This window comes from Eptatretus burgeri, chromosome 15 (assembly GCF_056783735.1).
Source record: "Eptatretus burgeri isolate ZD-2024b chromosome 15, Ebu_testis_v1, whole genome shotgun sequence".
NCBI lineage: Eukaryota > Metazoa > Chordata > Myxini > Myxiniformes > Myxinidae > Eptatretus > Eptatretus burgeri.
In genome coordinates this window covers 43,826,709-43,841,863 of record NC_140975.1, presented here as the reverse complement: position 1 = coordinate 43,841,863, position 15,155 = coordinate 43,826,709, and the positions used below count along the sequence as shown (strand labels likewise).

Genomic DNA, 15,155 nt, shown 5'->3' with positions numbered 1-15,155 from the left:
AAAACGAACTGAGGATGTTAAGAGAGGAAAGAACGACAACAGAGAATGAAACGCTAAGGAAGCACAATGTGCAGATCGAACAGTTAGAAGCCAAAGCAAGGTTGGAGTGTGAGGAGGTGAGAGAGGAATTAGAAAGAAAAGCTTCTGAGTTACAGAAACACCAAAGCAGAGAGGGGAATTACAAAACGAACTGAGGATGTTAAGAGAGGAAAGAACGACAACAGAGAATGAAACGCTAAGGAAGCACAATGTGCAGATCGAACAGTTAGAAGCCAAAGCAAGGTTGGAGTGTGAGGAGGTGAGAGTGGAAATAGAAAGAAAAGCTTCTGAGTTACGGAAACACCAAAGCAGAGAGAGAGAATTACAAGACGAACTGAGGATGTTAAGAGAGGAAGGAACGAGAACGGAGAATGAAACGTTAAGGAACCACACTGTGCAGCCCAGGTCAAATAACCAGTAAAGACCAGTAGCTTACTGGTCAACTGGTACCAGTTGAAAACCAGTAGCCAACTGGTACCAGTAAAGCCAGTTGGTTTCTTACTGGTTTTAATATGGAAATTGGAATAGAGTGATATATTACCAGTTGAAATACAATTGTATTTAACTAACTGGTACCAACTGGGACCAGTACATTGTAACTGGTATCAACTGGGAGACCAGTACATTGCAACTGGTATCAACTGGGACCAGTACATTGCAACTGGTATCAACTGGAACCAGTAAGACTTTAACTGGTACAAATATGAGCTACTGGTTTTTTCAACTGGGAAATTGGAATTCTGACTGAATTTAACTGGTACCAGTTGAAACCAAGAGAGACCAGTTAAAGACCAATTAGAACCAATAGAGACCAGTTGAAAATGTGTACTGGTTTTAACTGGTTTTTCGACCTGGGAGATCGAACAGCTGGAAGCCAAGGCAAGATTAAAGAATGAGATGCAAGAAAGAGTAGTGAAAGAAGAACGAATGAAACAGAAGAAGGAAATCAGCCAATTGAAGGAAACTACGAGATTGCAGAATGAGGAACAAGAGAGACGGTGGAATAAAAAGCAAAAAGAGTATGAATTTGAAACTGAACAACAAATGGAAAAAACAAGGTTGGAGTACGAGGAGATAGTGACAGAACAAGGAATGAAACAGGAAAGGGAGATTAACCAATTGAGGGAAACTATGAGATTGGAGAAGGAAGAACAAGAGAAACAGTGGGATAGAAAACACAAAGAAAACGAGTTTGAAATTAACCGACTCAAGGAGAGAGCAAAATTTGAGTCCACAGAGATGGAAAAGCTCCGGAACGATAACGAACAGATAAGGGGGCTCAGAGAGGAAGAACGACTCAAATGGGAAGGAAAATGGAGCCAGGAAGAAACGGAAATAATGAACAAGGAAATAAAGTGTATAGAGACGCAGGAGATAGAAAAAGTAGAGGAGAGACTACACAATAAAGACGGGGTGAAAAACGAGCACACACACATGGAGTTAGCGAGGGACGATGAAGGGGAGCTCGGGGAATGTCCCGTGACCCGGTGCAAGCAGCCGGATAGCCTCCTTATGTAACGAGGGGAGGGAATATTCCCCCTTGAAGCGGATCTCGACCAGGTGGGTCCGGTCGAGCTTTGCGAGTTAGGAGGGGCGAGTGCTGTTGACGGGTACACACGGAGCTTGGGGGGGGTGTGAAGGCCCCAGGACCCCTTGTGGTAGCACAAATTCCCAGTGTGGTTTTGAAATGTGTGAGTAAAACCACGTGTGTGAGTAAAACCACGTGTGTGAGTAAAACCACGTGTGTGAGTGATATGGTGTGCCGGGTAGCGAGTGTGCCGAAATGCGTGCCTTCCAGCACGCCGTGTGTAAAGGAAACACCGAGGGTGGAAGGAACAGCGTGTCTGAGAGAGACCGCGTGTGTGAGAGCAATGTATGTGAGGGAGATGGCGGTTGGCATGCGCAAGCACGCAACCGCATGTCCGAGTGTCATGGCGAGGAGTGTGAGCGTCGTGGCACGCAGGAGTGTGCGCGTTGAATGGCGACGACGACTGCGACAGATGAGGGACAAAAGCCGAGTAGCGGCCGTAGCTATTTTGGGAACCGTGCCGGGTTTGCACGACAGCGCGCGCGGGGTCCGTGCTGTGCTCCGCACGAGGCCGCCACGTGCGCGGCTATGCGAGTGAATCCCGGTCCGGAAACGCACACGGTGGATTAGCCAATCCCACGGGACGGACAGAAGCTAGGCTGGATAATGGATTTGGACCGGACAGGTTCTCCACGCGAGCGTGATTGTAAAGCTCCGACAAGCAGAGCACATGTGTTCGTGTGGGGAACCCCTCGAAACGCGAGGCTTGCTTTTGGGATGCGCAGTGACATCGTGGCTGCATGGTTGAAATCCGGCAGAAGGGAATCCCTGCCAGATGTTACCGTCAAAGAAGGGACGAGGTGCGCGAAGCGCGAGCAGCTGCCATGACGTCACGGAAAGGAGCGCAGGTTGCGAGTTGCCGCGCTGGTGCACGCATGAAAAAAAAAAGCAAGCCTCGCTTCGGGTGAACAGGATTCCCTGGGCAAGGGGTGGAAGACCCCCTGTCTGGGGGGGGCACAGGAACTACTAGTTAGGGGGATGGGTTAGCGATAGACCGGCTTCATGGGGACATGGGTTGTTTCTCATGGAGCCCGTGGAATGGATTAGTTGGAGGGATTTCAGTTTAGATTTAGGAAATGGGAATTGCTGGATTTTTTTGGAGACATGGACAGACTGGAAATGTGTAGTGGAGACGTAGCTTAGCTACGTAGCATAAATGGAACGTGCATGAGAATAAGGGATGACGAGGGAGCATGAGTTAGTCAGGGGATTTAGTTAGAAGGATGGCAGAGTGGACTGTTTGTGTGAGTTGAGAAATGGAAAGTGTGTGAGGAATGAGTGAGGGACAGTGGGCCCAAGTGTGTGAGTAGAGCGAATGTGGTATGCATGGTGCGCTGACTGGTTGGGGGGAGGAGGGATTCCCACCCAAGTGACCCCGGGGTCAGTTTAATGTTAGCTTGTGGGTTATTCAAATTTATTAAAAGGAGGTCGTTTTGTTGGTGTCGAGAGAAGGCACGAAACCCGTTTGGAGGGGTGCAGGAGTTCATGGACCGGCTGGGAGTGTGGCTGTGGAAAGGTGAGTTTTGTTAAGTGGGCACCCCGGGCACCGGACTAGTCGGCCAGAGTAGGCCAAGGGCCCAGGAGGGGCCGGGATAGTGTAGTGGGCACGGGCGACCCGTCGGAAACGGGACCCGTAGCGCCAGAATTCCACGGGGGCAGTGTAGTGGGACGGGCGACCCTCGGAAAGGGACCCGGGGCATCAACACGCCACGTGGGCATCGGAGGGGGCAATGCCAGAGAGGGCAACCCCCCATGTTGTCGGGAGCAGCTAGGCTCGGAGGCAGCCTGCAGGCCTGGGGGTGCCAAGGTTAGAGTTCGGCAGAGGGGGAGTTCCTGCCAGTTGAGCCACGCTGCCCAGCCAGGAAATTGTGCGAGGGCACGAATGAAAATTTGAGGGCAAGGCCCAAATTTATAATGGAAACCAACACAGGCGACGGGAATCATGGTTTTTAGAACCGATAGTTTAAAAGTGTGAGGCGTTTTTGTAAAGCCCCGGGGTAGTTTCAGCTTAATGAATGTTCGGGTAGATAGGAGATGTACCCCTTCGCACCATCCATCCCTTCGCTCGTTGTAGGCTGCTGGACTCACCTTGGTAGATCGCTGAACTCTGAAGAGGCCATTCTGAGGCTTTGTTGGGCCTCGAGACAGCACACTAGTCTCTCCCTATTCCCCTCCAGAGAGGGAACGTAGGGGTTGGGAGTAGGTGAGGTTGACAGGATAGGTTAACCAGGCAATGACAATAAAGGGGGTTAGGGAAACAATTATAAAAGGGAAATAAAAATAATAAAAATAAAGAGGGGCAAAACTTTGTTGTGTTTTGTGGCAAATTAAGGGAGTGGGTATGGACAGAGACAGGCAAAGGCGATAGAGTGGGGGGAGAGAGTAGGCTAGGTCCGAGCCCGCCTTCAAAGCGGCCGGCACCACTGCACTCCCTTCAGACCTGATGGAACCACACCAGAGGCCGGCCAGCTTCACCTGCCGGCCTGTTGTGCTGCAGCTGCCTGTTCTGCATGGACTTGCCTTGCGATGCCTCATTTGCCTGCCTCTGCCATGACCCCATGCCTGCTAACCCTTGTTTGCGTTTGCCCCTGTGTCCATCCATCACCATGTGCGCCAGGACCATCCAGCCATCCAGTTTTGCAAGGACTGCCCTGCAGGCAGCCCGTGCATCCATCATGCTCATTTGTGTTTTGCGACCATCTCCATCCATTCTCCTGCATCAATGAACTTTGAAATGACTTTTACCTTCTCCCCTTTCACAGATCACAAGTCCTGGGCCATGGTTAAGTAATGGATAAGTTGAGTGGAAATTGTAAATACGTGGAACCCCACCTGCATGTTTGTTTTAGCGCCGGCAATTTTAGTTTAGTTGTCTGAATGAGTCTGAAAGTTTGTTTAGTTAGTTACGCAGCGCATTAGGTTATTTTTTTTGGGACACATATGAAGAAATGTCGCACTCAGGGATCCGAAGGTAGAACGCACTCGGGGAAAACTTACACATGCTGGTCACACGAAAATTTGACGACTCGGGACGAGTCTGTAAAAAGGGGATGGGGTAGTGTTACGAATTTGGGAATTCGATTGCACACAACATACAGGTTCCTTTAATCAGCTATGTCGATAAGTGCTTGTTCCCTAGATAGCTCACCTTTCATTGTTTAAATGTTCAGAAATCGATTAGATTTTACTCGTTAGGGAATGAAGAATGGAGACATCCTTCCCCCTCTTCTGCGAAGAGGAAGAACCCTGCCGTCCCATGACTAATCATGTCAACAACTCCCTCCCACCCGTGGCTGAACGGGGGGATGGATCACAAGGGCATGAGTCATGCCGGGCGTGGAGGAGGGGGGCGGAGAAGGATAAGAGGAGATCTTTTTCTTTTGTTCAGGGGCATAGTTGGAAGGGCAGAGTTGGAGAAGGGAGTTGAGGGGAGTCGTTCAGCCGTCGGGTCCTGCTTGGCTTGCGTTAGGGTTGAGGCCTTAGGAAGCTTTTTGCTTTGACGGTTCAGTGAGCTTCAGCTTCTGCTTGGCTCGGGAGAGCTTTTTGCTTCAAGCTGCCCTGTTTGGACGGAAGTTAAGCCGGTCGCTCGGCTCGAGCTGCGAGTGGTGGCTTCTTCTTCTTGGTTTGTGGAGCTCTTCATTCTCCATTTTGGTTCCTGGCTTGGTGCGATTCATCGGCCTCTTCTTGGAGGTGGTTCCTCGGGGAAGCGACGCCTCGACGGGAAGGATCGGCGCCTCATCTGACTAGCACGTGTTGAGAAGCGCGGGAGGATTCGCGGGAGCTCGGGAAGGATCGCAGCTCACGGCGACTTGGATCCAGCTCGCTCTCGCTGGAGCCCGGGTCCAAACAACTTGAAGACCACACGAAGTGGAGAGGTTCGAGATAGGCTCTGGGTTTCAGCTCACCTGTCCTCCGCGCTGGAGCTCATTATTAAAGGCCTCTGCCACCATTTCTTGGGTGTGTGTGCGTACGTGTGTCTAGTCCGTGGGCCCGTCTAATAAGTAGGAACTGCTATTAAGTGCAAGTGACTGTACATAATAAGTAGACGGTTGTAGTTCTTTTGTCGTGCTTTTGTTGCTTGTATAATTGCATACGTGTTTTGCCTTGTTTAATTGCATACGTGCTTTATTATAATAAATGTCCTTGTGTGAATGTAAACCTGTTCGTTGCGTCCATTCCCTCATTGAACTACCCCATCTTGCACTCGGAATATAGTTGGTTTTTAAATAGCCGATAAATAGAATGGGGTCCAGCGAGGTCTGGCAATAATACCCGCTCGGTTATCCCAGAACGGAACGGACCGCTTAAGCGGTTCGTGTCCAAGCAGGCCTTCGCCGAGGTACGGTCCCTCGGTAGGTTACCCGCGCGGGTACTTTGGAATATCGATATTTGGCGATTGACCCTATTTCGCGCGGTTAGAATATGGACTGGGCCGTGGTGGGATTAAAAACCCACCCGTGACTGGTTTCTTACGTTGTTCCAGAAAGTCACGACTGGATTGTCGGTTCGGTGAGCGAAGCGACCGATATTGGTTAGACGCGGTCGTTCGCATGCCGACGGGTGGGAATTCTGCAACAATATATATGTGTGTATACATATATATATATATATATATATATATATATATATATATATATATATATATATATATATATATACATATACATATACATATACATATACATATACATATACATATATATATATATATATATATATACAAATTCCTGAACCCACCACAGAATTCTCTAATCGGACCTGGTAAATGTCCTGTATACCGACCTCTACCTTGGAAAGGCAGTGTCTCAATTGTTTGAAAACCAAATCAAACAGACAGTGTCCCATTCTTAATATGTTGTTCAATTACAAGTGATTTTCACCACCTGCCAGTTGCTTCCGTCAGTCCAAAAAGACGTTCTGCCCGCCTTTCATTTTAGTAAGATTATTTATGAATTTCATTGCCAATGTGACACTTGGTACATAGGCCGCACACCTTTGAGATTGAAGAATCGTATTGAACAACACGTCCCTTTGGGGATTAGACGGGGTCAGTCAACCGAACAGAGACAGCCAACTCGGGCTTGTACAAATGTATATAGTACGACAACTATTCCCTGTACCTCTGCAATTGGTCACCATTTATTGAATAATCCTCAGTGTGCAGAGCAATATCGTATCAGTTGGTTTAAAATACTGAGTAGAGGATGCAGTTTAGCCCACCTCCGTGCAACGGAGGCCACATTCGTCATGTCAACCAACCTTATGCTTTGTTGACAGAAATAATTTGTCCAAACTTTATATCGATTTTGACTGTGATGGCTTGACAGTGTGACAACTGCACCACAGTCAACATTGAGTCATCATGGAAACCACCCCCCTCCTCCCCCAACTAGCCCTCAGCTAATTAGCATTACATCTCCATAGGTTTTTGGTGATTCATCTCCACCTATTCGTTATTCATGATGGTTCATTTATGTTTCATTTCCTCCAGTTCATTTCCACCTACTCATTATTCATGATGCTCTGTGGTTCCACCAATCAAGTAATCTCATCTTTCTTTCTCTTAACCAATCGACGTTGAGGACATTACATTGTAACTTTATAAACGAGAGTTTGGTGCTTGTTCATCTGCTTGCGGTTTTATCCTGAGGAGTGCAAGTCGAAAAGTTTTGATAATGTCAATTTTATTGAAATGCATATTTAAATTTTGTTGTACGAATCGAAAGTTGGTTTATTAATGATAATGCACTCCATTTCCCCCCCCCCATTTTCCTCACTGACATCTTCGAATACCTCATTGACATACCTACAAATCGCTGCATACGTCGCTTTTGTAAGTGCTATAGTTTTCAAATTAGGAGCCTGGAGCGATTTCATGCATTATATGATGTGACTTTCCATGATCAACTCTCACGGTCTAGTTAAAGAATATAAGCAAAATATAATTTGAGTTTAGAGCAGGGGTTCCCAACCTGGGGTGCCCGCACCCCCTGGGGGTGTGAGATGGAATTTCAGGGGGTGCGACAAAGAGTGGCTTGTGTCCTTGAGTGACGAGTCACGAGTCATCACTCAGTCAGCTGCCAGTGTGCCTTGAGAAGTGGTAGTACGTGGTTCTGTTGCGTAAATAGTAATCTCGTTTACGAGTATTTAATCAAAAGGAGAGAATAACAGAATTAACATACAAGTAAAGTAACTGATTGTCAGAGTATTGCTTTTAAAATCATTATAACGCAATATCTGACATAATCATTGTACATCATTACGCCTTGTCTTTGTTCATTTTTACGGGTGAGTGACTGGTTATAGTACACGCGGTGATGGGCTGGAAAACTGTTTCAGCATGTTACAAATTTGCATTGTGTCTCTGTACTGAGTGTCATTTATCTTAGCACGTTGACCGCCATACATATTATTGCGTACTACCACTGGTAAACACTTTATTAATAGAATTTAATCGTGAACATTATAAACTTTCGGAAAACTAGTATTTAGGTACTTTTGCGGAATAATGGTGATTTCACAATTGCTTGTTTAATAGTCTTGAAGTTAGTATTTTATATTTGACATCAATTAATTGTAAAACGGTGTAGAAACGTGTGTTTGAAGTACTATTTAAATTTCTGCATTGATGAAAAAGGAGATTCCAGACTTGCAAGTTACCCATTGTTTTCTTCATCGGCATGCCTTGGCATCAAAAACATTGCCTCCAAATTTGAAGAAAGTCCTTGATACTTGTGTGAAGATCATCAACTGGATCAGGGGGAGAGCTTTGAACCATCGCATCTTCAAATCATTTTGTGAAGATCTGGGTTGTGAGCATTCAATTTGGCTTTTCCACACAGAAGTCCGTTGGTTGTCACGAGGACAAACTTTAACCCGCTTCTTTGAACTGCGGGAAGAAATCAAAGTTTTTCTGGAGGAGCGTGAATGTGATCTGGTTGGGGCATTGGAATCAGAGAAATTCGCCCAAATGCTGGCTTACTTAGCTGACATTTTCACTTGTATGAATGCCCTGAGTATTTCTCTTCAAGGAAAAGGGATAAACATATTGAAGGCTTGTGAAAAGTTGAATTCCTTCAAAGAAAAGTTACATCTTTGGCGTCGAAGGATGGAAAGAGGCAGTCTCTCAAATTTTCCTTCACTGGAAGAGATGGTTGATGATGCTGGATCCATAACTCCTACTGTACGTGAAGAAATTGTGGCTCATTTGGAAATGCTGTCAGAATCGTTTGATGGATATTTTGCTGCTGGAGACCTGAAGATTTCAGAAGAATGGATCATGAATCCATATTCCTATAATTTGGAGAAAATGTCAGATGATGAAGAGCTGAAGGAAGATCTTATTGATTTGCAGACAAATCGAACTCTTGAAATGCAATTTGAAAGCAAGACTTTGGAGGAGTTTTGGTGTGCAGCACTGGATATGTTTCCAAGACTTGGTGGAAAAGCACTCCGTGTCCTCATTCCATTTACAACAACATACTTGTGTGAATGTGGATTCAGTTCTCTTTTGTCAATCAAGACAAAATCTAGGAATCGCCTGAATCTACAGGCAGACCTACGGATCGCAGTCAGCAAAAAAAGTTCCACATTTTGACAAAATCGTGAATGAGAAGCAAGGGCAAAGAAGTCATTGAATTTTATGTTCACAATTGGGATTTATTTTACTGTTTACAATTTTTTCTGAATAAATTAGAATGTAATTGTTCAATTTATACTTGTATTTTATGCACTGAGTTAAAAGCTTATTTTTAAGTTCAATTTGTTCACCCGCAGTATTGTATGTGGTTCAATTGGTGGTTCAAAAATTATAAATTAGACTTCTTCATCTTCAAATGTGATATTACTTTTGTAGGGGGTGTGAACATTAATCGAACATTTCCTCGGGGTGTGGGGCATAGAAAAGGTTGGGAACCACTGGTTTCGAGGATCAAATCACGTTTGGACGGATCACGCAATGCATTACTCTTAGCTTTTACTGCTGTTCGGACGATTATATTGAGTGAAGAAAAGATTAAGGAATGTGCAGAAAGTGGTGTTTTGTTTTTTGTGACTATGTACCATAACCAATCAGCATGCTATCGTTTGCCAAGCCAGCCGTTCCTTATCAACCATTTCATTGGAGTGCTTGCTAGAGTGTTTAAGCCACTTGCCGAAAACCCTGCAGTCGATAGCGGTACAGTTCGTGCCCCGATCGGGATGTATAGTTGGCAGTTGCTACAAGGTAGATGGACGTAGACAGCACACACGGATGTGGTACATATGGGTAGATTTGGATCTGTAAAGGGAATCTCCGCAGGTGTGGGCGCATGCCTGCATGCTTGGTTACGGGTGCCACTGTGGCAAAATTTAATCCCATATTTTATGTTGATGATGGGTGGTGGAGGTTTTAACTTTTAACCTCAGCAGCGTACGAGCGATCACATTTCCCTTTATCCTCGTGGCTGTTTCTAAAGCAATTGCTTATTTTATATGAATCAGGTATGCTTTAGAAAGCTTATGTGGTTTCTCTTTGTGAGTTTCAAAGCAAAATATATTTGATAACACCAGATTTCTGAGCCGATTGCCGTATTAACGTATTTTCTAAATTACCGAGCCAATTTTTTTCCACCTGACACATGACGATTGGCACCTGATTATGAAGAATAATGTTTATGCACATCTCTTTGAAACGTCTATAATGCAACGTTTTAAAAAAAAAAATTGTTTATTAAAACTCCCTAAAAACAAGGGTGGAAGTAACTCAAGGTTTTTCGGTTGTATATAGTACGTACTGTAGTAAATCAGCCAATCTGCTGATGACTGAACAATTGCCGATATCAGCCAAGGACTAATGTATAGTGTGCATGTATTGTCCACAAAGCATGACATTTTCTCTCGACTAACTCCCCTCCCCCACACGCTTCTCTCTCTCTCTCTCTCTCTCTCTCTCTCTCTCTCTCTCTCTCTCTCTCTCTCTCTCTCTCTCTCTCTCTCTCTCTCTCTCTCTCTCTCTCTCTCTCTCTCTCTCTCTCTCTCTCTCTCTCTCTCTCTCTCTCTCTCTCTCTCTCTCTCTCTCTCTCTCTCTCTCTCTCTCTCTCCCTCTCTCTCTCTCTCTCCCTCTCCACACACACACACACACACACACACACACACACACACACACACACACACACGTATCTGGGCGGTATTTGTCTCCGGACACATCCTGGCGCTGTTTGTCTCCGGACGCGTATGGATGGGAGTTTGTCTCCGGACGTGTCTGAGCAGTATTTGTCTCTGGACAGCGTGGCTCTGGACGTGTCCGGGCAGTGTTTGTCTCCGGGCCGTATTTGTAGTATGACCGGTAAAAAATGGATTTCAGACATTATTTTGTTTACATCTTCACTGTAATTTTTGCAGAATCATAATTAACGCTCCACCGCACATCTGCCTTCCCTTCCTCTCACCTCACACTCTTTCCTACCCCCACCCCTCCTCGCTCCCCCTCCCTCCTCTGTCTTTTCCCCTCCACTTCTTCAGTCTCCCCCATATCTCTCTCACTCTCTCTCTCTCACTCTCTCTCTCTCTCTCTCTCTCTCTCTCTCTCTCTCTCTCTCTCTCTCTCTCTCTCTCTCTCTCTCTCTCTCTCTCTCTCCTCCACTTCAGTATTCCCATCAGAGTCGATACCCATGTGTGTCTGTGTGTGTGTGTGTGTGTGTGTGTGTGTGTGTGTGTGTGTGTGTGTGTGTGTGTGTGTGTGTGTGTGTGTGTGTGTGTGTGTGTGCCAGTCTTTGTGTCAGTGTGGGTCTCCTCTATAACTCCAAAACCATGAAACCCAGCGGCCCAAAACTTTGCATGCATATTAAGGGAACTCCAAGGAAGTGAATGAATGAAAACTGGGTGTTTGGGTGAATTAAATCACCCCTTTTGAAGATAATACCTCCATGAAACGGCTTACCTCCATGAAAGGCTTATCCTTGGTCAACCCAACTTCGCCTCGCAGGAGTCTTAGCCGCAATTTTGATTCCACCTTTTCAAACATGCATTGCCTTGGAAACACAATCTCCACTCTCCAACTAATTAAAGTACATAATCAAAATATTATTTCTGATTTGAGAATTGTATCTTGTGCAGTAAATAAATGTCAAAATCTGGAGTGAAATCTGAAAATTTTAAGTCATTAACGATTCCTATAACTAAGCATATTTACTCTCAGCAACCAAGGCTGTGATCCCTCCTTATTCATATTTGCACAAGAAAATGTGAAATTGGCAAAGCATTAAATTTCACTTTTTCTACCTGTTCAGATGATTATATTGAGTGAAGAAAAGATCAAGGAATGTGCAAAAAGTGGAACTTCATTGATTGCAATGAAAATAATTAACCAACAGGATCGCCATGCTCTACAAAGCTGCTTTTGCAAGCCATGGCAATACAGTCCACAGGGGTCTTTTTTTTCCGGCAATTACGTTCTCAGTTTGCTTTTTCACTGTTTTGTGTGATTTGCTTTCATTACAAAATCTTAACATAAACATGTTAATCATTGTTGCAATATATTAATTGTATGCAATTTCTGCAAACGAAGAGGTCAGTAGACAGCACACATGGACATTGTACAAATGGGTTCAAATGACTCTCCGTAGGGGTGGGTGTGTGCCTGCATGCTTGGTACCAGGGCCGGATTTAGACATGTGGTGGCCCCTGGGCAGCCTTCAGTAATGGAGGCCCACCCTACCTTTGAATACTAAAAAGGTGACAAGACATATTTACAGTCACACATAAAGTATATTTTTCAAGAACAAAGAATGTGAACTTCAATATAAAATAGAGAATGACATAAGATGAACATCTTATATCTGTTCCACTAACTACCAACTACCAACTACCATTCAAGCACTCACAAATACATTTTCCTTACAATTTTTTTTTTCATGAAATATGTGGAGGCCCCCTGGTTGTGGTGGCCCCTGGGCAACTGCCCAGCTTGCCCATGCCTAAATCCGGCCCTGCTTGGTACGTGTGCGGGTTTCACAGGCATGTGGTATGAACTCACACTCACACACGGGCCCTTGTTGGGTGTTGTGGTGGAGGAGGTTACACAGCCGTCTTACGAACCATGTGCTTCGGCACACGGGGAGAATTGCTGTTTGGAAAAAGAAAACGTTGCTGTTTGGGTGCGTTTATCACCTCTGTATGCTGCCTTCCCTTCTCCCCTCACACTGCCTTCCCTTCTACACCCCTCACGCTGTCTTCCCCTCCCCTCACGCTGCCTTCCACTCCCCTCACGCTGTCTTCCCCTCCCCTCACGCTGTCTTCCCCTCCCGCTGCCTTCCCTTCCCCTCACGCTGCCTTCCCCTTCCCTCACGCTGCCTTCCCCTCCCCTCACGCTGCCTTCCCTACCCCTCACATTGTCTTACCTTCCCTCACACTGCCTTCCCTTCCCCTCATGCTGACCTCTTCTCAAACCCCCGTCACCACCATGCAACTCTCCGAAGGTCGACGAGAGGAAGGGGTATCAAAGAATGTACAAATTGGACAAATGAACACCTTTTCAGCAGTCAGAACTGCTACTAAGGTCAATTCCGGTTTAAACTTTGAAATTCGGCTCAGGTTAAGAGATTATAGAGCTTATCGCATGTTCATAAATTAAATAAAGGAACGAATACTGGTGCGGATTTTTTGACGATTGAAGGAAATGCCCTTCCTTCCCTTCCCCTCACACTTACCTCCTCTGAAAGTCCTTCCCCCTCCACCCCCATGGACATCTCAGGGCAGTGTCCGGATGATGTTTTGTATGACCCGTTTGAACGTGCTGTTTTGACGTAACCAATTTCGTTCAATCCTGTACTAATGCCTGCTGAAAGCCCCCCCCCCCAACACTTTCCCTCAAATCGACCAAATGCAAGTCAAGAACCCTTCACCTCCTTTCCCTCTCAGGTCCCCTTTCCAAACACCCCCTCCCCCTCCCCACTTTCACACTCTCTCCCCCATCCTTCTCGCTCCCACACCTCCCCCCACCCCCCATCCCAGAGTGTACAGCGACATGTGGGGAGGCATTGCTCCCCCGCTTCTTCGCTCTCCCCCCTTCCTCCCCCTTCTCTCTCCCTACCCCCCTCTCCCCCCCGACCCCCCATCATATTCCATCAGCAAAGCGATGTTTGTATTTGCTCGTCTATACTATAAGAGAGATGTTTGTCTGTCTGTCGCCATTTTTCTCAGAGATATCCAAATGGATCTTCGTTAAACTTTCAGAGGTTCATCAGTGAGTGCCAGAGAGTGTTAGGCAAAAGAAAAAAAAAATTCAAATTTTGAAAAGAAAATATGGATTTTTTTATTTTTTTTAAATGCTCTATTAGTGCCTAAGCCTTTGCAGCTATATGAAAGGTAATAGTAAATGATCCTCCACCCCATTCGTTAGCGGGTTTAAGTTAAGTGTTTTAGGCCCCCACAAAAAAACTAGAAAACTAGAACAGCACTTTTTGATGTCGTGAAGTCGACCAATATGCCTCCGCCCACATCATTACATCATTATTATACATATTTGTACAGTACCAAGTTCGATTTAAATCCCTTCAGCTGTTCTTAAGTATCACATTTTTACCTGACATGACCTCTGATCTCTTGATGCTAAAATCTAATCAGTTCATCTTTGCATCAAAATATTTACTTATAGCAAGTTTGGTCAAAATCCCATCACTGGTTCACAAGGTAGCACGGTAAAATAATTTTTGACCTAACGGCATCTCCGACATTTGACCTCTTGACCCCATAATCTAATAAGTTCATCTTTGAATCATTATACAAACTTGTACTAAGTTTGACTTTGATCCATTCAACCGTTCTTAAGTTATCTTGGTAATGCAAACCTATCACGGATGCACGGACGGACAGACAGATGGACAACTTGATAACATCATGCCTCCAGCGACATCGTCAGCAGAGGCATAAAAACCAAAATTTGATTTCTTCAAAATGCCAACAGGATTAGCACAGCGGGTACACCTCCTGGTATTATAACAAGGTGTAAGTTATACATCCTACGAGCTTTCATGAAACCAGAAAGTTACATGAAACCACATGCCGATGGTCACCTGCATGGGATTTCGCTGCTTTCCTGGTAAATATTTGCTACTCTGTCACTCAGTTTACCTGGAAGGAGCCCAGAAATGCCAGAAAGACTTACTGCATGAGTCCCGTTTTCTTAGCAAACAACAAAATAGCACGTTAATGTACACAAGGCAGGTTTAGCTCACAGGACAGAGGGACGGAAGGAAAAGAGCAAAGGAAACTCAAGCCAATCAGGTTCATGGAAAAGGGGGCACAACGTATCAAGGAAATAAAAATTGGAGAGCGTCTAGGAATGGGAATGTGAACCAACCTGACGCTTCGCAGTGTTTGTAGTCTTTTCTGGCTTCTCTCTAATTCCTGCTTCTTCTTCTCAATCTTCGCGTCGAGGTTTGCTTCATCGGAAGCAATATTCTCCAGCAAGGCAGTGGTTTTCTCCACCTTGTCCTAGTTCAAAACCAACACCAACATCTCATAGGCCGGCACTGACTGACTTTAAAAC

General features: G+C 45.4%; 1 protein-coding gene and 1 long non-coding RNA gene across 9 annotated transcripts in view; one reads left to right on the top strand and one right to left on the bottom strand.

Moving 5' to 3' along the window:
• Positions 1–15,155, bottom strand: part of IFT38 (intraflagellar transport 38) — a 119,598-nt gene that overhangs the window by 53,647 nt on the left and 50,796 nt on the right. For all 7 annotated transcript variants that reach the window (XM_085858252.1, XM_085858254.1, XM_085858255.1 and 4 more), the window contains one exon: positions 14,967–15,100. In XM_085858252.1, the coding sequence (XP_085714378.1) occupies positions 14,967–15,100 (134 nt within the window). The remainder of the gene's footprint in view (positions 1–14,966; positions 15,101–15,155) is intronic.
• LOC147012072 (uncharacterized) overlaps positions 1–15,155 on the top strand; it is a 99,155-nt gene that overhangs the window by 73,554 nt on the left and 10,446 nt on the right. The window contains exon 2 of one of the 2 annotated variants that reach the window (XR_015051986.1): positions 12,623–12,762. The exons of the other annotated variant lie outside the window; for it this stretch is intronic. This is a non-coding gene — a long non-coding RNA (uncharacterized LOC147012072). The remainder of the gene's footprint in view (positions 1–12,622; positions 12,763–15,155) is intronic. 2 annotated transcript variants of the gene reach the window in all.